The sequence below is a fragment of the Anarrhichthys ocellatus genome, unplaced genomic scaffold (genome assembly GCF_004355925.1).
Source record: "Anarrhichthys ocellatus isolate YVR2014 unplaced genomic scaffold, GSC_Weel_1.0 scaffold21, whole genome shotgun sequence".
Lineage (NCBI taxonomy): Eukaryota > Metazoa > Chordata > Actinopteri > Perciformes > Anarhichadidae > Anarrhichthys > Anarrhichthys ocellatus.
In genome coordinates, this window is record NW_022280051.1 from 782,903 (window position 1) to 803,746 (window position 20,844).

Below are 20,844 nucleotides of genomic sequence, written 5' to 3' on the forward strand. Positions count from 1 at the left end.
CTCAGAAAATTAGAATATTACTTAAGACCAATACAAAGAAAGGATTTTTAGAAATCTTGGCCAACTGAAACGTATGAACATGAAAAGTATGAGCATGTACAGCACTCAATACTTAATTAGGGCTCCTTTTGCCTGAATTACTGCAGCAATGCGGCGTGGCATGGAGTCGATCAGTCTGTGGCACTGCTCAGGTGTTATGAGAGCCCAGGTTGCTCTGATAGTGGCCTTCAGCTCTTCTGCATTGTTGGGTCTGGCATTTTGCATTATCCTCTTCACAATACCCCATAGATTTTCTATGGGGTTAAGGTCAGGCGAGTTTGCTGGCCAATTAAGAACAGGGATACCATGGTCCTTAAACCAGGTACCGGTTGCTTTGGTACTGTGTGCAGTTGCCAAGTCCTGTTGGAAAATGAAATCTGCATCTCCATAAAGTTGGTCAGCAGCAGGAAGCATGAAGTGCTCTAAAACTTCCTGGTATACGGCTGCGTTGACCTTGGACCTCAGAAAACACAGTGGACCAACACCAGCAGCTGACATGGCACCCCAAACCATCACTGACTGTGGAAACTTTACACTGGACCTCAAGCAACGTGGATTGTGTGTCTCTCCTGTCTTCCTCCAGACTCTGGGACCCTGATTTCCAAAGGAAATGCAAAATTTACTTTCATCAGAGAACATAACTTTGGACCACTCAGCAGCATTCCAGTCCTTTTTGTCTTTAGCCCAGGCGAGATGCTTCTGATGCTGTCTGTTGTTCAAGAGTGGCTTGACACAAGGAATGCGACAGCTGAAACCCATGTCTTGCATACGTCTGTGCGTAGTGGTTCTTGAAGCACTGACTCCAGCTGCAGTCCACTCTTTCTGAATCTCCCCCACATTTTTGAATCGGTTTTGTTTCACAATCCTCTCCAAGGTGCGGTTATCCCTATTGCTTGTACACTTTTTTTTCTACCACATCTTTTCCTTCCCTTCGCCTCTCTATTAATGTGCTTGGACACAGAGCTCTGTGAACAGCCAGCCTCTTTTGCAATGACCTTTTGTGTCTTGCCCTCCTTGTGCAAGGTGTCAATGGTCGTCTTTTGGACAACTGTCAAGTCGGCAGTCTTCCCCATGATTGTGTAGCCTACAGAACTAGACTGAGAGACCATTTAAAGGCCTTTGCAGGTGTTTTGAGTTAATTAGCTGATTAGAGTGTGGCACCAGGTGTCTTCAATATTGAACCTTTTCACAATATTAAAATTTTCTGAGATACTGAATTTGGGATTTTCCTTAGTTGTCAGTTATAATCATCAAAATTAAAAGAAATAAACATTTGAAATATATCAGTCTGTGTGTAATGAATGAATGAATGAATATAATAGACAAGTTTCACTTTTTGAATGGAATTAGTGAAATAAATCAACTTTTTGATGATATTCTAATTATATGACCAGCATCTATATATGAAATCTCATTAGATATTTTCATGACAACTAGACTGCGTCTCGGCTGTACCTTTCAACCTTTCCAATGCTGCCGGAAGGTCTGAAAGTGATTGGATAGCAGTTCTGTGGAGCATGGCCACAGATGAATTATATCCGAGACTGTGGGGAGTTGTTGGGGTGTTGCATACTTCACCAGCCCCGGTATCCATCATCATACCTGGCATCAATACCGGTGTATGTGGGTCTCAATCATGTCACCCCAAATCAGATGTAGGATGCAGGTATGTTGTGTGTTACGTTTGTGCTTCTTCCTGTTTCTTCAAGGATCCATTTTTCCTTGAAGGGATTGTTGAGGCAGCATTTGGCCTTCAGTAATCTTGATTCATTCAGTTGTCCACAATCAGGGGTTCGTTTTTCAGAGGCATTGTCCACCTCCTCTCTCTCTTTTTTTTTAATTTGAATGTCCTCCCCTACTCCCTTCCCCACCACATCCCTCCGTCCTCCCTGAGTGGAATACCAATCCTGGGCTTTATCTGCACTCCGCTCGGCGTTTTCGGCCCCATTGTGCACTTGTAACATGACATCCGGACAGCATCAGCAGAGGAGTCTTTTGTGTTTCCCGTTTTACAAAAGCCCCATGTGACCTCCACCTCCTGCTGCTGCTGTGTCAGACCATGTCACAGGCAGCTAATCTGCGCCCAGCGCTATTATTGCGGGACTGAACCAACTGGACGCGGGTTTACTGTAGCGAAGGAGCCAGCGGTTTTCTGCCCGCTCCTGACCGAGAGATTGACTGAATGAACAGGAGCGTGATGCACTCATGACGAGTGCGGGGAAAGCGCTGGTCTGGTGATGAAGTTGCTGAAACAAAATGCTTGTTGTTATGGTGTTATAGCAACAACTGCAGCAGGAAACACAAAGAAGCTAAGAGGGTTACAGAAAACATGCACAGTACCATTTAGCTTACAGCAGGCTGTAGGTATAAAAGCACACAACTCAAACACATACAGATGTTTCAATTTACACACAGCCAAATGATATGTTGTTTGGATTGGAATCTACAGTATGTCTGGTGATGATACTTCACTTAAGCCATGAGTTCCTTGCTTGGCATTGGCCGTATGGTTAACCTGAAAGCCCAGATATCACATGTTTATTGTGGCTACAGGTTAATATTTAATCTGTAGTAAGAAGCTCAAACACGAAGACAATGAAGGGAATGGCCCACCTGCTGTACACGCTCAGCCAGTGATGGTATAAAATTAGCAGGGCTGAACTGAGATAATTACGGTACATTTACTTTTTCTGTGATTGCTGACCTCTTTGCTATGCTTATAATAATGTCGCATCATTCAGCCCTAAACCAAGCTCCTGCTCTTTTTAATCAAGTAAATTGTGGACGAGGTCCCTTCTAGTCAGCGGGGCCCCCACCTTGATTGACAGCCCTGTTTTGGGGGCTCCAGGAGCAAGGCATCTCTAACAGTCGGAGATTTGAGGCCCTCCCTCACTGTTAATCCCACAGTGCTAACAGTGAAGCTTCCCGCACGAATGGCTGAGTTCCCTTTAGAGAAACAGATGGACTGAAGTTCCTCTCTTTGTTTCACATGATTTTTTTTTTTTTTTTTCTTCCTCCCACTGGGGAGCTCAGCCTGCCTCTGTCGCTCACGTGCGCTGCTGCTTTAATGTGGGAAACCGAAGGCGCTACATTTGGCATATGGACCAGTGACTCTGAGAAAACATGTTGACTTTAAGGTACCCCTTTATGGCTAAAATGTACGCCTATGTACGAAGATAAAGAGCGTTATCATAAAAGTGCACCCTACACTGTCCACACCCTACAATCCATCTGGTAATCTGCCTCTATGTGTCTCCACTGTAGCATGTTGATGAAATTAGCCGTGGTGTCTGTCTCTCAGTACACTGTAGTTGAGGTTTGTTAGCAGTTTCCTCAACATGTCGGTGTTGAAATTCGGGGGGGGGGGGGGCTGTAATCTTGTCTTGTCTGTTCGTAGATTTGCTCATTAGATGGATGCCTCGGATTCAGGTCATTGTTTCTCCTGCCCTGGCTCAGTTTTGTGATCGTTAATGATAATTCTGTTTGTGTGTATGCACGCAGCCCGGTCACTCAGACTCCGTGCTACTGCTGTAAATAGACTGTTGATTTAGTGAAAGGCTGAGAGGAGGAGCAGCTGAGGGATTCATGTTTGATTGCAGTGGGTGGGCTCTCATCTCCCACCAGCGAAGACAAAGAACTTGGCCTGTGCAGTGCTGTGCCGTTCAAAGCTCTCACACAGGGAGGGAGCTAGCCGTCAGCTAACGTAGTACACATAGGCCTGTATTCAATGAGAACCAAATCTGCATAGCAAAATAATATATATGTTGGGTTAACCTAATCCTTTGTTTTATCGTATGTTAAATGTGTTGAAATTCCAGATGTGGACTTGTAACCGAAGTGTTCATAGAGATAATTTACTTCCCAATCCACCATCCAGTGAGTGCAGCACTTAAAAGCTACCATGCATTTACATGTGGACTTCAGTGAGTCAGGCCTTTGGGGCCATGTGCCCATTGATATGTAAAACGTGCTGCAAGGTTTTCTTTTCACCGGCCGCACACGCTGGCACCGAGTGCTCCATCAGAATTCAAACGCGTAGTGTGTCAGAGCGAGCTAACCTACTTTATTTCATATTACTGACATTGTTCTTAATACTTGTACTGTAACCTGTCAAAGTGGTTGAAAAGGGCCTTTATAGCCTGGTAGTTCTGGGCTCATTGTTACCAAACTGAGCGAAACAAGTGCTGTGGCGCAGTTTTAATTATTAGGTGAAGCCTTTGGGACTGCGATCATGCCAATTTCTGAACTTGGCTGTCTGACCAAACTGTATTTAACTGCTGTCTAGTTCATTTCTTAAGATGGTTTGTGAGACGGCAGTAGTTGGCAGAGTGAAGAATAAACGTGAGGATAGCAGCGCTGTTTCGGTCACGTGTGTAACCCATTTCCTGTCCGAGATCAAAGAAGCTTATGTTGTGTTTTTAGTGATAAGCGGAGGTTAAAGTATAAGAAAGCTCCTGATCCCGTCAGAAGTTTATTCATAAACAACTTTGTAGACGTCCGAATGTGATCTACAAGTCACCGCAAGCTTCATCGCGACTATTCTAGCCCGGTCCTTGAACGATTAGATCACTCCTTGTGGCTTGTTTATTTGTTTCGCTTCCACAAAGAATAATCACATGTGCCTAATCTCAGTTTGCAAGTATGTTGTAATGAAGGTGATTAAGTCCCCAGCTCCCCAGATCTATCCCTCGTATCTCTTGTGGGATCCGGGCCCGGATGAGGGGGAAGTGAGAGCAGCTGGCATGTTCGTATCATACCAGTGTACCTATTTACAGTTTTCGGAGCCAGCCAGGGCAGCCATGATCAGCCAGGACCCCCTTCGCCTCATGCTGGACCTCAGAAGAACACATGCCTTACATTGACAATGAAGGACGGAGGCTGAGGTGCACCACAATTTCCAAATCAGTCAAGCAAACGTTGAAATGCGTTTAAACTCCTTACCTCATTGGCCCCCATGTAAAGAACCCTAAACCAACATGCATGACCTTTGAGTTCTGTCACGCTGGCTTGATGATTAGCTGTTTTACTGCTGCACCCAAATTTAAGTCTCCTGAACCTGATTATTAACCTCTTTGATATGAAATAGGAAAAACACCTGAAACATGAGATTGGTATAAGAAGATCCTTATTTTCATTTTATCAATAGTGTAAATGAAGAAGCTGTGTGGAGCCATCTATGGCCTGTGCGAACGGGAGCTGTTGTTAAACTTCAGTTAGACTCCCGATCTGCCTTCAAATTGAGTCGAGAGACTTTGACTTGATGAGACTTGATGGCCTCAGAAAGAGAGGACATGTGAGAGAGGAATGAGTCAGTTAGGGGTTGACCGGTGACCACTGGGGGGGTTTGGTGTTGAACTGATTAAATCACAGCACCACCGCACCTATCGCTCGCTCTGCCTGCTGTGGCAGCATGGCTGCTGTGCTACTCGAGCTGCCTCTGTTTTCAGACCGCCGAGTGCAGTGGAGGTCACGCTGTAATCCCGCTTGGCTCGGTGCAGAGCACGAATACAGAAAGAAGTGTATTGCACATTTCCACACAGACTAAGACTTGAGAAGAAACAATGCACATGTTTAAATAAAAAAGTGGATACACTAAACACTCTTAGACTCTAATGCTGAAAAATGACTTTCCCCTCGGCTCTCTTTGAATATCAGAGAGTGGCTGTTGAGCCCATATTGATAGGAAGGAGCAGCTTTGTTGTTGGTGTTGACTTTGTTTTTCGGTTTCATTATTGCTTTTATGTTGTACTTCGTTATTAGCTTGTTCTTTTCGGTAGCTTGTATCGTTTTCGGCGAAGGAAGCCAACCCATTGCTTGCACTCTTGAGGAGAGCTGCTGTGTTTCCTGCCTTTCATCTGCACGGCCTTAGATTGTGCACTGCAGCTTCAGTCAGTGTGTAAGAGAGAGAGACACCAAAGAGAGGTTGCTGCCTCCTTATCTCCAAACAGAGATGTGCTGTAAAACCAGTTGCTCTCTGTGAAGAGTGTCGTCTTTCTTCTGCCATTAAAACAAATCCACATCCTTTAATCCCTGTGTTTTAAAAAAAAAAAAAAACGTGGTTTCTCTCAATGCAAAAAAGAAAACCCTTCCCCATATGAGGCTGTGCAGGATGGCATCTCAGCTCTCTGAAACAGGGCTCTATTCCCAGCGGTAGGATATGACTCTGCGTTCTCTTTTGCGTTGACGGGTCATCTGGTGGTCGGAGTCTTTCCTGCTCTTTATCTCCTTAACAATCTGTCCCATAACAATTCAGAGGGTTTCTTATTGGAAACCGCAACATGAAAAAGCTGTCGTCTAAGTAAAATGAACCATGTCCCAAACAAAAGCTCTCGTGTGAACAAAACTGAAGAAACAATACTTTAGTTTTTGTCAATCGCTTGTAAATCTTGAGCTGCTTTTTCTTCATAAAGTCAAATCCAGACATGGGTTTTGTCCCGTTGATGTGTCTTATAAACACACAGGCGACATCATCATCATCATCATCATCATCATCATCATCATGGGCCTGCAGTCCACAGCAATGATGTCATTCACGTCCACCCATCTGCCTCCAAGGCTATGAGCATTCACCAGGCTGAGCTCTTTTCTTTCATTATCTCTGCATCACTATGTCTCTGCCTCTCCTTTGGTCTCTTTCTCTGTCTGTCTGTCTGTGTATCTTTTTGCTTCATTCTTCACAGCTCTGTATCATCTTCTCATGCTCTCTCTCTTTTTCCCCCCTGTTTTTGCCCCCCCTTTTTTTCGCTTCCTTTTTTTTTTTTTCTTTTTTTCCTCCTCGCTCCCTTTATGTTTCTCCTCCCTGCTGGCTTTTTGGTGGTTACGGACTATTAATGTCCTTCAGGCGGGCTTCTTAACTTTGCTTTGCTTCTTATGTTCAGTCTTTGACGGTCTTCTTCTCTGGTTAGTGCCGTTACTAACTGGAAATTCTGCATGCCGTTCCTTTGTGCTACTCGGTAACCTAACTCTCTCCCAGTGCTTTGGGGAATATTTGATTTGCTGCCTTTCCTGTTATTTCAGCCCAGAAGCTCTGTGCCTTCCCTTTTTAAAAGGATTACTTGAGGCTGGAGGGGTCAGCAGGTGGTCAGAGTATTGCATGCTCGGATGTAAATAGTCTAATCTGACCTGTGGAGCCAGTTTGGTCTTTTTGAATTTGATTCTACATGCAGATGACATAAAGAAAATAAACAAAGACAATAAGAAGTTGATACTGGATTTAAAAAATGTATTTTGTAACCCTGTTTATGAAAGGACAGTGCAGGCTTCTTCTTCCCCTCCATAAAAAAAAGGAAAGGGAGTTTGACTGTGAAACTATCCAGTGCCTCCCTTTCAACAGATCAACAAACCTCTCTGTCTCCAAAGAGGGAAATGTTCACGCATGGTTGACACCACGTTGTTTGAGTGCTGTTTATGATTCCCCATCGTGTTTGTTTTCCATACTTGGAAAGAGTTTGGTCAGGATGGGGATATTTTAATCCAGGGTCAGAGAGGGATAGTGGCCTAAACGGACCCAAAGGAAAACAAGACATGTCTGGACCACAACCGCAAATGCTATTTACTGCATATTTCTACACTTAAATGTGCCGTATGAAGTTTAAAACCAGGATAACATTGACCTTAGTGCTTGGTTACACTTGGCTAATTGGTAGCCTGAAAGTAGGTCTCTTAGACCTTGTCTTGCTGTGCAGTCTTTTAAAGTCAAGCCAGTATGTTATTATATGAAGTGAAATGGTGTTACCACAGAAGACTGTTGCTGTTACAGCTCAGTGAAGATGTGCGTCTGGATTGATTGGACTCTCTGTATCAGATTACAAGTGGGTGTAAAAGCATATTGACCCACAGATTATGATTTATCAATACTAATCCAAGGTGGTGGGGGGGGGTGGACAGATTGTTGCTATGATGGGGTTGAGGAACAAATATATGTGAGCAAAACAATGTTGGTAGGAGTTGATTGGTGGAAACCATCCTGGTTAGGTGACAATGAATATTTAAAATGTACATTAATATACGGATTATGTTGATTAATCAGTAACTACTTTCAGTGGTTTGTAATTCTTACCAGATTGTGGTGTTTAAATATTGAAAAATGCTTCGGATCTGATATGTGAGATATGATGTTTACATGTAATTATAGCAGTAAATGTCAGCTTTTAAATGCTAGCAGATTTATTCCTTTAATATTCAAGATGTATGTTGATTCAGGTTATTGCCAATTTATTTGTTTACAGTGTTCATGTCACTTAATGACTTCACTTGACTGGAACTGAGACACCGACGCACCCAAACACAATATTTGAATGCCTGAAATAGACATGTAATATTGATGTGCATGTAAATGCACTATACAATCCTACTTCTGTTTTTCAAGTCTTGCCAGCTGTTCCTGCGAAACCAATTTGCCTTCCCGTTTGAAATGCAATGTGTCACCTTTGTTTTAAAACCGACAATGCAGCACCTAGTTACTTGTTATATACTGAATGTCCTGCCTGTCAAGTTTTGCGACCGACCACACTTATCTTTTTCTCTCTGTCCGACTGGCTCAGTGGGGGGGGGGGTGTAAGTGCTTGGAGGTTTCGGTCTCCCTGTATTGTGACAGATATTGGATATTGGTCATTTGTGGGCTTTTCTTTGTGTGCAACTTGTGTCCACATCATCATCATCAGAGAGTCAATCGGTTCACTTCTCCCTTCCAATGCCTCCTCCTTCGCTCACATGCACACACGCATGTTTACCGATCACCAAGACTCTGACCTTCTGCGTTTCTGCTCTCCTGTAATTCGGTTGTCTTGAATCTCATTGACCGGTTCGTTCCTCCGGCTCCTCGGTCAGTGTGGCTAATGTCAATCAGCCCGCGGGGCGTAATCGGTGTTGATTCAACCCCATTAATAGCTTATCCCCCACCCTGCCTCACTGCTGTCCTCTATAACACAACACACACAGTCCATACCACCAGTGGTGTATAGTAACGAAGTAGAAATACTTCGTTACTGTACTTAAGTCGTTTTTTTGGATATCTGTACTTTACTTTACTATTTATATTTCTGTTGACTTTTACTTCACTACATTTTGCAAAGAAAACTGATGCCCAGGATGCTATTTTGATGCCCAGGATGCTATATGCTAAAGCATTTAAAAAATGAATAACTTCAATAGAATCATTCTATACAATGTAGCTTCTTTACATTCTAATATAATGTAAAGAAGCTACATTCTAGTAGTAGTCTTTTGAAGATGAACAGGACATTTTTCAGTTTCAAGTAATCACTGGGTTGCTGCTTTAGTATCGATCATGTTTTGATATTTGAGTCATTTTGTGGATGATCAGATGGAGTTATGATGGTAGCAGATTCAGCTTGAGCAAAACCTTTGCCTATTGTGTTCAAATCAGGCCCGTAGGAGTTTACAAGGCAGGCGTCCTTTCTCAAAACACTGACCTGATGCATCAAGTGGATATTCTTTGCTGAACATAATATTATGCATTTGCCCTCTACATCCTCTAGTTGGAATGAGCATACTTATAAACGCAGAATTCTGAGAATTATGATGATAAGTTCATAGCAGATGCAAAAGTATATTATGTACAATATATTATGTTGAATATTGTTGCTCCTGGATGGATCACAGCCAACCCAATTATTTTCAACACAGCTCCTTGTCCTTGGTCATGGTGCCACAGCACTTAAAAGAATCAACTTCATAATTCTCATAATTCTGACCCTTTGCTTTTTTATTAGCAGCATTTACTTGTACTTTTACTTTCAATACTTAAGTACATTTAATATCAGAAAATTACTTTTGATACTTAAGTACAATAAATATCAGATACTTTAGGACTTTTACTCAAGTAGTATTCTAATAGGTGACTTTTACTTTTACTGGAGTCATTTTCCAGTAAGGTATCTTTACTTATACTCAAGTAAAGTAAATGACTTTACTTGAGTAATGCAAGGGCAGCAATGCAGCAATCTGCCTTGCTGCCCTCGCTCCTGTGCTACACACATTTGTATGGTGCACATGTGTCCTCATATGAAGGGCAGAAGTCGGTGAACTGCGGAATGCAAACATGGCGCATGTCGTCTGAAACGTCTGGCTGGAGTCTCACTATTGCATGCGGCTGGTTGTTGTTTTGCTCGTATTGTCCTCTTCGTGTCGGTGGTTGTTCACTCTGCTTTGGACTTTGCCTCAGAATGTCTCTTTGACGCCAACACAAGTCAGAACAGAGAGCTTCCTCTTCTGTCTGACAGTGACACATTTCCTTGCACAAGCCAGGGGTTCAGTCTGCTCTTCGCAGACTCGACCAAAAGCTTAAAAATAACCTCCCAGTTTGATTTAACCCTTCGGGGGTCAGGGCTACCGCTAATGGGATACTCGCTCAATCCGGATTGACGAGCCAGCTGCTGTCGTGTGGCATGGGAACCTGAGTTTCATCCCATGTCCTCAACCTTCCGACTCTTCCTTTCCCCCGTGTTTATTTTCTCTTCCCTCCGCTCACATGAAAGAGAAATCATATCCCTGTGATGATTTTGTGCGAGAGCGGAGATCAAAAATAATCAGAGCGAGCATACATTATCTGCTCACTGCTGTGATATTGGATTTTCCACATAATATACTGAATACAAATCATCAAAAATTCAGCAGGGTTTGTTACGAGTGTAATTATGTATCGACTGTTTCTGTGCTAGATTTATTGGATGAATATCTCGGCCGGCTCAACAGTTGGGTCAGAATGTCGGAGTACCAACATTCTTGCATCAAATTAAGAATGTATGTCGTGTGTGATCCAGGTGTTAATAATATTAATAAGAGTCATATTATCTGCAGTATGTTGCATGGAGAGGGTTAAAAATGATTTTGAGAGCACCTGCCTTGCCATAGATCACCAAGATGCAGATTAAATGGTCCGAGATGAATAAACACCAATGATGCAAACGAGCCTCTTTGTAAAACTACTAAATAATTAAATGTCTTTCACCTCATAGTTCACCGCTTAACAGGAGAACTTGCGCATGCAGAGTGCTTCTCCTCTCTTTTTAAGCTGGTGGACTTGTTGTTTAGGGCGGCCATTACAGAGTGACAGGTGGAGCAAGGCCAGCATGGTTCTGAAGCATGGGTGAATATGATCCGCTGGCTGATGCGAGTGTTCCTGATTATTTTTTTTTTTTTGGAATCACTGGCCTGCATACTTCACATTCAGTCTCGGGGATATTAATTGCTTGAACGTGCAGAATGACAAATCAGCGCGAGGCTATCTATTTGCCATTCAAGGTCCAGGACTAAGGCGTCAAATATGAATCAGAATGTAATCTTTCCTGCATTGATTTGTTTTCATTATCTGTCCAAAGCTATCATGGCTCTCTTTAAAGGATGATGTTGGCTCGGAGAAAGGAAAAAGGTCGATTTAACTGGCAACAGCTGAAGCAGCTGCATTTCTATTTTCACAGAGGCCAGATTGTTAGTCATTCTTGAATATTATTCAAGAGTGGTGTGTTATTGTTGTGTTTTGTTTACGTGTATGCAGTCATGTCAAGATGTTGTCCTTAACCACTTGACAGCATCGAGAGCAAGCATGAAGTCACCATCCTCAGTGGACTCAATGAATTTGTAGTGAAGTTTTTCGGCCCACAAGGAAGTAAGTGTTCTCTTTTCTGATTTTAACATCGATTTTAGTTGTTTTTTTGTCCAGACACATTAAAGAAGTTAACTGAATTGTTGCTGAATCCTCATTCGGGCTAATTCACGTTCTCATGTAAGTGGCTGTAGGATGTTTTCATCCCTGTTCCAAGAAATGTTCAACAAATTAAGGAACGTTTATTCGTGCATCTCGGATGCTCTCCCATTAATGCCTCTTCTCTGATCACAAATCTAACGTTTTTTTAAAGTAGTAATAAATCCAGATTGTCATTGCTATTAATAACTGATAATTTTCCCACATCTGACATTTAGTTAAAGTAACCAGAGCGTGAAAGGACAATGAATTCACAGGAATCGGTCGTCGCAGCATAAAGAGGTTCGTCACAGCAGGCCTGGAACGTGAAACGGATTGAAACCAGGCAACTGAGGCGACGACGTGTAAAACAGAAGAGCTGGGCTCGAGGGGAATTTGGATGAGCAGAGTGGCCTCATCGGCAGGAAATACTTCTTTGGTGTGCTGTTCACAACATCTGTCGCACTGAAACCACCGCCACTTACACATCGGTAAAGAGGGGAAGTTGCCGTTTGACCCCGTTTATGACGCCTCGTAACTACGCCGAAATAAAATGGCCCTGCACTCTGTCCACACGTGTGTGTGTGTGTGTGTGTAGCATGCACATGCTCATCAGTCATCTTCAACAAGTGTGTTTTCGTCTGTGTGCTCCTCAGTGTCAGTACTGCACCGCACACTCAAACAATCTCACTCTCTTCCTCTTTGATGTCGGTGTATTATGTGAAGGGAACTGGGCTGAAATACATTACTGCGTAAGATAAAAGAAAACAGCAGAGGGAGGTGGTGTGTGTGTAGCTCATTTCTCAAGTGTTCCTCTCTCTGTTGTTTGTGTGAGTGGAGAAAGGAGTGCAGAAAATTGATACAACCCTACAGTGTCTAAACCCATTAGAGTGCATAAAGGATGAAATATGACGTTCAATGGAATGAAAGTCTCTCCTCTGCATTCCTCATGTGCAGCACCGTACGAAGGAGGCGTGTGGAAGGTGCGAGTAGATCTTCCTGACAAATACCCTTTCAAATCACCATCAATAGGTAGGGGCTCTACTGTCGTATCAAGATAACATCGCAATCTTTTTTTAGGGGGGGGGGTTCCACTTCATGTTCATCATCTCTGCTTTGATTTTTCAGGATTCATGAACAAGATTTTTCATCCCAACATTGACGAAGCGTAAGTTGATTTCAGTCACGCAATTGAAAAGTGTCCTATTTAGCTTTTTCATGTGTTGTGTTCTAGGCCTTGAAATAGTGTAAAATGAGTCCGCTTAAGTTGTGAACTACACTTTTAATACTTTGATATGAGTCACTAGTTTTTGCACAATCCGCGAACAGCAGTAAATCCTACAAAATATTGAACCGGGCCAAGCTCTTTGTTTCTCTCGGCCCAGTAATCCACTGCTTAGAGGCCGGATCCTCTGAGGGATGTGCCCTGTGAAGGGAGGACCAAGTAGGACAGTCTAGTCTCGCAAAGACCAAAGATAATAGCTCATTGAGGCTGCTCCCATCAGAAAGTTTTATATGTCATTTATTTATGTCAGGCTTCCATTATTCAAACCCAGATTTGCCATTGGTCTACTTACAGTAATACACTCACCAGTGACTGATAGTTATTTGGTTGCAACTACCTGTTATGTCTGACCTGGTCATGATATTTCACAACTTGACAACAACCTCCAGAACTCTCCTCTAAGCACTTGACTGCCACACGAGTATTTAGGGAACCAAGGAATATATCTCCACTGTGCTCCACTGTGAGGCAAAAGAAAGCTGCATTTCACAGCCACATTTGCAAAAGGACAAGCCCCGATGAACCGTTGACATACTGGGACCCTCGTTGCACACAGATTGTCTCGGCCTTACCCCTCTAACCCCTCTAACTCTTGTTTTCTTCTCGGTTTCCCAGGTCAGGGACAGTGTGCTTAGATGTCATCAACCAGACATGGACAGCCCTTTATGGTGAGTGGACACAACTGTGTATGTGTCCATATTAAGTTCCCCCTCACTGGCGGGTCTGTGCGAATATCTTGACACGGAGCCACCAGATAGGTGACTGCGGGGCCCCCCCCCCCCCTCGCTAGGTGTGGCCACGTTGGGCAGCGGTGCACAATTGGCCCTAATCTACTTACTGAGGAGAGAAGTGTGCAATAACTAGGTAATACCCTCGCCCAGCAAGGTCAGAAAACAGTCACCAGCTGTGAACGACATGCTCTCGTGATTGTACTTACCATTTGTCACCCAGTTGCTCTCCTCCCTCTCTGCTCCTCTCCATGTCCCTGTGCCCTTCTCCCTATCTCCCCATTAAGTTCTCATTACAGCCCCTCCACAGGGCTGAGATAGCTGTTGAGCAATATAAATGGCATTACAGTAATGCCATTAGCAGTTGTTTCAGCTTCCCTGCCTATTTATCTTCACCGGTGTGAACAAGGCAAATGTTAAAACCCTAAATGTTATTTAAGCACTGACCTCTTGATTCCAGCGTTTTGAAATAAAGATGGAAAGATTTGCTGATTTAATGTCGGTCAAGTGAGGCAGCTTGGCCTGTTTTTCTCTAAACTTGCATCAAACCATCAAGTCAAGAATCACATTTGAGTTACTGTACCTTTTTGTTTGTGCACACATTTAGCTGTACTTGGCGTTTTTGAAGAACGGAAATCAGATTGGACCAACATGGAATGAATAGACCAATCAACCAAGCATTGTCTGTAGTGATTCTGTGTAACAAGAGGGAACAAAAGCAACTGATTGAATCATGTAAACATGATGGTGCTGTACAATAGCATGTAGGAAGGTGTTTTGTTTTCCCAGCTTCAATGGGCTCAACAGTGACACCCCGGAGATGAGCGCAGAATTGCAGTTTTTTTTTTTTTTTTTTTTTTTTTTTTTTTCCCTCCAGGCCTCAGCTGTGAGAGAAAGCTCAGGCCTGCTAGCAGAGAGCGAGGGGAAGGGATTAGTGTGGTTCTAGCCTCTGTGAGCCCATGCTAGGCTGTGAGATCTTGCTACTAGTAAACGCACCGTGCATCTCCGTCGGCTCATCACTGACTGATACGTGTGTCCATTGATCTGTTTCCTTCTTCCCCAGATTTGACCAACATCTTTGAGTCGTTCCTGCCCCAGTTGCTGGCTTACCCGAACCCCATCGACCCCCTGAATGGAGATGCAGCTGCCATGTACCTTCACCGGCCCGAGGAGTACAAGCAGAAAATCAAAGGTTAAAACTAATCACAATCTGTTGGGTGTAGATTGCAGATCCCTTTTAGATTTTTAGGTTATTGCACACCCAGAAAAAGTTATTTTTCCAATGTCATTACCTCACAAATATTCTCTCTCTGTCTCTCTCTCTCTCTGTCTCTGTTTTTCCCTCCACAGAGTACATCCAGAAATATGCAACAGAGGAGGCTCTGAAGGAGCAGGAAGACGGGGCAGGCGACTCTTCATCCGAAAGCTCCATGTCTGATTTCTCAGAAGACGAGGCCCAGGACATGGAGTTGTAGTGATAGGAGGGCTCCCCCATCCCGCCTCCTCCTTTAACCCCCACAGAGACTATATTTGATTTCCTAACCATGAGAAAGCAGACTTATACTATTCATATTTAAACAAGTTGTTTTTTTTATTATTATTATTATTATTATTATCATTACTATTACTACTAAACAAGGATTTTTATGGATATCTAGCCTTCGGTGTGTTTGACAGACACCCCTCCCGTTCTGTAGCTGTTTCTCCTTCACAGATGTCGCGATTGCTTTCACACGCGCCTGTTATCTCCACGTTTTTAAGGTGCTTCATGTAGGCGTAGGCAGGAAGTCTCCCCGTGAACATCTCATTTCTTTACTCAAAATTTCACTTTTTAATACATAAAAAATATATATGTTTGACCTGAAACCTAATTTCCTTTCTTTTTTAGTTGCTCCGCCACAGAGCTGCTTAGGTCTTGCTTGCCTATGGTGTACAGCTCTACAATATTATCCCGTAGTCGAGACGGTGTTTCTGAGGCACAATCCCACCCAAGGTGTCACAGCACACCTTATATAAAAGTACAAGAAGTGTAGTGCCAAAATAAGCTCATAAATCAACCCTGAATGCTTCCTCAGCATATCTTTTTCAACATTCAGTTGCATGTTACTTTACCTTTGTGTTGCTCTTTGTTGACCTGCTGCTGCCTGTCTACATGTGCCACCGTGCAGAGCAAAATAAATGCTTAACGAGGTCTTTGGGGGGGATAATGAATCAGATCCATATCTTGTCAGAGGGACAAAGACACGTTGGGTGCTTACGGTGTTGATCGTACACACTAGCTGCATAAACTGCATGGCTGATTCATGCACAAAGGCAATGAAGACATAAGTGGCATTTGTGGAGATTCTGGTCGTACTCACTTGGTGTGAGGGGACCTCGCAAACGGACCAGAGCTACCCTTTAAAACGTCGAACCATATGAATTTAATTTTTCATGCAAATTTCTGTCATGAAAGTCAAAACACATGCTCACTGTGCAGGATGCCCACTGGCTTTCAAATCACCTGTCCTGCTTTTAAAACGCATTTCTATTAGTGTTGTTGGTCACGAACAACTTTGTCAGGTCGAGAAAGAATGTATTTATCACCTCTTCTGGTGAATTTAGAAAAACCAGCACCAAAGTCAGTTTTTTTTAATTTGAGTGAAAAGCAGCAAAAGTGGAAAGATTCCAGTTTGTGTAGTATCGGTCCGCCTCACATTCCACTGTTACCTTGAGTTTTGCTCAAATGCATGCCCGTCATACAGGTCCCACCTGTGGTATATACCCCGACTGCATCAACTCCATTCCCTCTTTATGTCTGCCTACCAGGAGCCCAATGTATGACATTCAGGCTTACAGCAATTTTCGTTGAGGGGATTCATTTAATATGTATAGATTTGAACTCCTTAGCTGAAAAAAAAAAAAAAATGGTGTTATTCATTGTTGATTCAATGCGGCAGGTTAAGATGCAAATCCATGATGCGTGGAAAGAAATTGCAATCGCAGCTTTGACCTTTGCCTGTTTTTTCCGTCTTTTATTTCCTGTATTTAAAAAGAAAAAAATAATAATTTTGCCCAATGGGGGGGTGGTCAATGCGTTTATGTACAGCATCTACCTTGTACAGTGATAAGAGACCTCCCTGTAGCCTCATGAAAATTCAGTGTTGAACCCAAAACACTGAGCAGGTGTTGCTTGTCGAGGCTAACGTTGCAGTCGAACTACCTAGAAAACCCTGAAATGTATTCGCTTCATAGATCGCAGTAAGAATGACCGGTTTGCTTCGTGGCAGATTGTGCATCCTGAGTGCGAGAGTCGAAGCTGAATCGGGCACAAAAGGTCACCTTATCACTTCTGATCTCAACTCTTCTGTGCCTCATCACAAAAGGAAGGGCGACCATTGAAGAACTCTCCCAGAACCATGTTTCCAAACAGTCATGAAGTTCAAAAGTCACGAGAAAAGCACATGGTTTTTACACATCTTTCACTCTCCTCTGTCCGTAAAGTGACACTGTGCAAATTGTGATTCGACGTCTACATTGCCACACTCTTGCAGAGAAGGGGAGTTACCCAGGGCTGAGTCGCATTTGGGTTCATTTGAGCTAATGTTAGACTTTTCTGGCTCAGGTTCCAAATACGGTTTGGTTGTATCTTGCATTGTGATTAACATTTTCACCCAGGACGCATTGAAAGGATGGAAATCATAATAATATTTGTTGAACTGTTTTTTTACAGGATATAGTTAGTTTCACTGGGTGTTTACTTCAACTAAACATGCGCTTTCTGGCTGTGTTACAGATTAGAGTTAGCTAGTGAGGTAAACTATAGATAAAGCAATCATCTGGTTTTTAGTGAGTGTCTGTTGTGTGGTAAAATGTGAGATACTCCATAGACATGCCTGTTGTACAGAAGAGCGCGAGTGATTTCAAACTCTGGTTATGTTCAACCTGTAGTGAGCCTGATGGATCCAACTGTACAGAAGTGGTTCGGCCCTTTTCAAGAGATTGGATTTTCTCCCAAAAACATGATTTACAACACACTGATATGCTCATAATTGTCACATTTCTATGCCGATTTTAGAACAGACACACTTCCTGACTTTGTTTTTAATTTCCAATATTTATCTGAAGACTTTGGCTGTTAAAAGTTACATGTAATAAGTTCTCTCATCCTGTCTGAGGTTTTGGTTGTTAGCTTCAGGGTTAGCTTCCGGCAGGATGCAGCCGTTTTTTAACTGTCGCACAGCTAACTTGTGATATTCGACATGTTGAAGGCAGTATAAGGCTATGTGAATGTCTTCATGTGTTCAGAGTGTTTGTGGTGAAGTTTGGCATCCACATCCACTTCAACAGAACAAACCTGCAAACTGTGTGCAGAACCCCACTCTCTCTCAATTGGCTTGTGTTTTCTCCCTAAGCTGCCTATACATGTTTGTATTCACTATAGAGACCTCCTTTATAGCTTTTAATCTTGGGTCATCAAGCGCCACCGAGTTATGGGTCAGCTAGATTATCACACTGATGATATCCTTGAGTAAAGATTGAATGCTTGTTTTACTTTACATTTGGGCAGTATCGTATGCGAGTGCCGAAAATATGGTCTATCCGAGTTGAGAATTGTAATAAAGTAGCACATTATGAGGCAACGGTGCAACAGGGAACTGATATTTTTGTCTTTTTCAAAAAGACTTTTGTGTTCGGGTAAAATCATAGGTTTGGTTTTAGTTTTCAGCAATAAATTGACGATGTACTCAAACTGGCCTGGTATGGCTCTGGTCAACATGACAACCCTCTGATCGTTTCAGCGGCCTCCCTCATTTTCTTCCACAATTCCAAGGTCAAGGGACATAATTACTGCCTTTGTGATTCAGGTCACCAACTAAAGAAAATGTCCTCAAACCAGTGAATGATTGTTTCCCATTACAACTGAAACTAATTTGGAGAAACATGTTTAAAGTGCTTTTTTTAAATTTCATTTCCTTTTGGCTTTCTCCCCTCGTCTGCTCTAAGACCACAGGTGTACAGCTATGTCTTCACTACTCTGTTTTAAACAGCAACTCCAGACAACCACATTAACATGATTGATGGGGTCCTCAAAATTCTAATTGCAAAAACTGCAGAGAAGGTCCAGTCCAGAGCCATATCCCCACAACCACACCTGCACAATCCCCCGCACACCCCGCCGGATTCAATGAGGATGAAGGACCGATCTGTCATTAATCCATAGACGGGACGTCCAGGGCTCGTCCTCCGTTTTATCAGCACAGCTGCAGAGAGCCAGCACCCTGATCTTGTAATATCCCCCACTCCCCCCTCCCTGTGTTGACTGTATCTCCTTGTGCACTTGCATGCTTCTGGTGTGGAGTCGAGGCTCGCTTGGTGCACACCTCCCACGTCTTGTGCTTGTGTGGATTTGTGCCCTGTGCTGGTCCACTGCTGCAATCGGGGGATTTAGCAGGCACACACAGCATGGAAATGGCAGGTTTTTTTTTTTTTAATAGAAACTATGTATTTGTTACCTATTGTGCGATACTTGAGGGTTTAAAAAAAGTCAAAAGGTTTTTATTTTGTTTTGAAAAAGTTCATCCTCGGTCTTATTTTTATCACCCTCTTTGCCCTCTTGTTTTTTTTCTTTGCAATGTGAAGTGGGCATGCTTGTCAAAAAGACAAATGCTCTCTATTAATAGGCTTATAACCTCATAAATAGTTGTGTATAAAATAAACTGTTAACTTCTTTTTTTAATAAAACATTCAATGTGTATAAAAGGTTTTTTGTCTGAGTCTGATTCTCATATGTTGCACCCAGAGTACTGTGACATCCTGATACAGTACATGTTATATCATCAGGACTTTACTGAAGAAAACGTGTACACACGATGTCTGAACACATTCAACGTACAGTCTGTTTTTGTTCATACAAGTTGGGACCTGTGGATGGTCTGATAAGAATGTCTTTATCTCCCTTTACTTTCACTCAGTGAGCTGAATTCCAGTTGTGTCAGATGTCTCTAAGGTGAACAAAATGATTGCACTCTTCTCAAACACGCATATGTTATCAGATTGATGTTTATTACATTTCAATTTTACATTGTTTTTCAGCCATTTTTAACATTTTAATATTGTATGGTTTGCAGCACTTCCACAAGATGTCAGTGCGGCACCACACTCGACTGTGTCTCGATGTCAGTGCGGCACCACACTCGACTGTGCCTCATTCTCTAGTTTCACAGTTCCCTGTGAAACTAGAGAATGAGGTTAGTACCCCAGTACGTCCAGTCTGAAATGGGGGTGGTGATGAATGACTACAGCAATCCAAATACTGAGAGTTGGCTTCTGGATTTTCCTTCAAAGCCGACATAAACTGGTGTTTTCGGTAGTAGCTCTATCATCTGTTACATTGAGTGACCTTTAGAGTGCTGTTTGCGTTCATATAGCATTGCAAATCTTGTATACTCCAGTGATCTGTGCCAAATCTGCTAAGCATTTGAGCTTCTGACTGGGGTTTCATTTTGAAGGGGACATTGGACTGTGCGAGATTAACCTTGCATTAAGGGCAAGCCTTCACATGCAATGATAGGTGCAGTTTCCCAAAAGAGGCAGATGAGGGCGCTGTCACATACGTCCTCCTCAACCCTCTGCTGAAACCCCCTCTGTATAATCACAGCAGGGGAAAATAAATGCTGTGACATAAGGCTGTTTAATCCCCTCTCCTCTGAACAAAAATGTATTCTGTCACGCAGCAATTTGCTCTCTCTTCATGTTTGTCTTCATTTCTGTGGCATTGCTGAGATGTGAAATTACTCTCCGGTTTGATATTCCTAAAATGTTGCTTTTTGCTGTGTTGGATATTTAACATTCAGTGTGCCTGGCTCGTGTAACATCCTCTTCCTTTGTCTCTGTCATGTACACACAAAGAGGCTAGACAGAATACCAAGAACACCCTCAAATGTAATGCAGTTACTACAATAGCCCTAGAATGAATGCTGTGGGATTTGTGTTTCATCTTTCTTTTCTTTTTTTTTTGTCGTTTTTTAGGCTGTAGAAAGATGTTGTATTGAATTATTTGACAGCACAGTATAAGATAATTGGTGCTCTTCCTCTATACACACCTC

The 20,844-nt window shown here is 42.8% G+C and overlaps 1 protein-coding gene across 3 annotated transcripts in view; it reads left to right on the top strand.

Annotated features, from left to right (window-relative positions):
* ube2h (ubiquitin-conjugating enzyme E2H (UBC8 homolog, yeast)) overlaps positions 1-18,758 on the top strand; it is a 25,447-nt gene extending 6,689 nt beyond the window's left edge. Inside the window, exons 2-7 of one of the 3 annotated variants that reach the window (XM_031859043.1) lie at positions 11,592-11,668; positions 12,701-12,775; positions 12,872-12,911; positions 13,644-13,696; positions 14,820-14,948; positions 15,107-18,758. In XM_031859043.1, the coding sequence (XP_031714903.1) occupies positions 11,592-11,668; positions 12,701-12,775; positions 12,872-12,911; positions 13,644-13,696; positions 14,820-14,948; positions 15,107-15,231 (499 nt within the window). In that variant the 3' untranslated portion in view covers positions 15,232-18,758. Of the gene's footprint in view, positions 1-11,591; positions 12,776-12,871; positions 12,912-13,643; positions 13,697-14,819; positions 14,949-15,106 lie in introns of those variants that run through there. The other 2 variants (XM_031859045.1, XM_031859044.1) reach the window with 2 other exon arrangements.
* Positions 18,759-20,844: the final 2,086 nt, after the last annotated feature.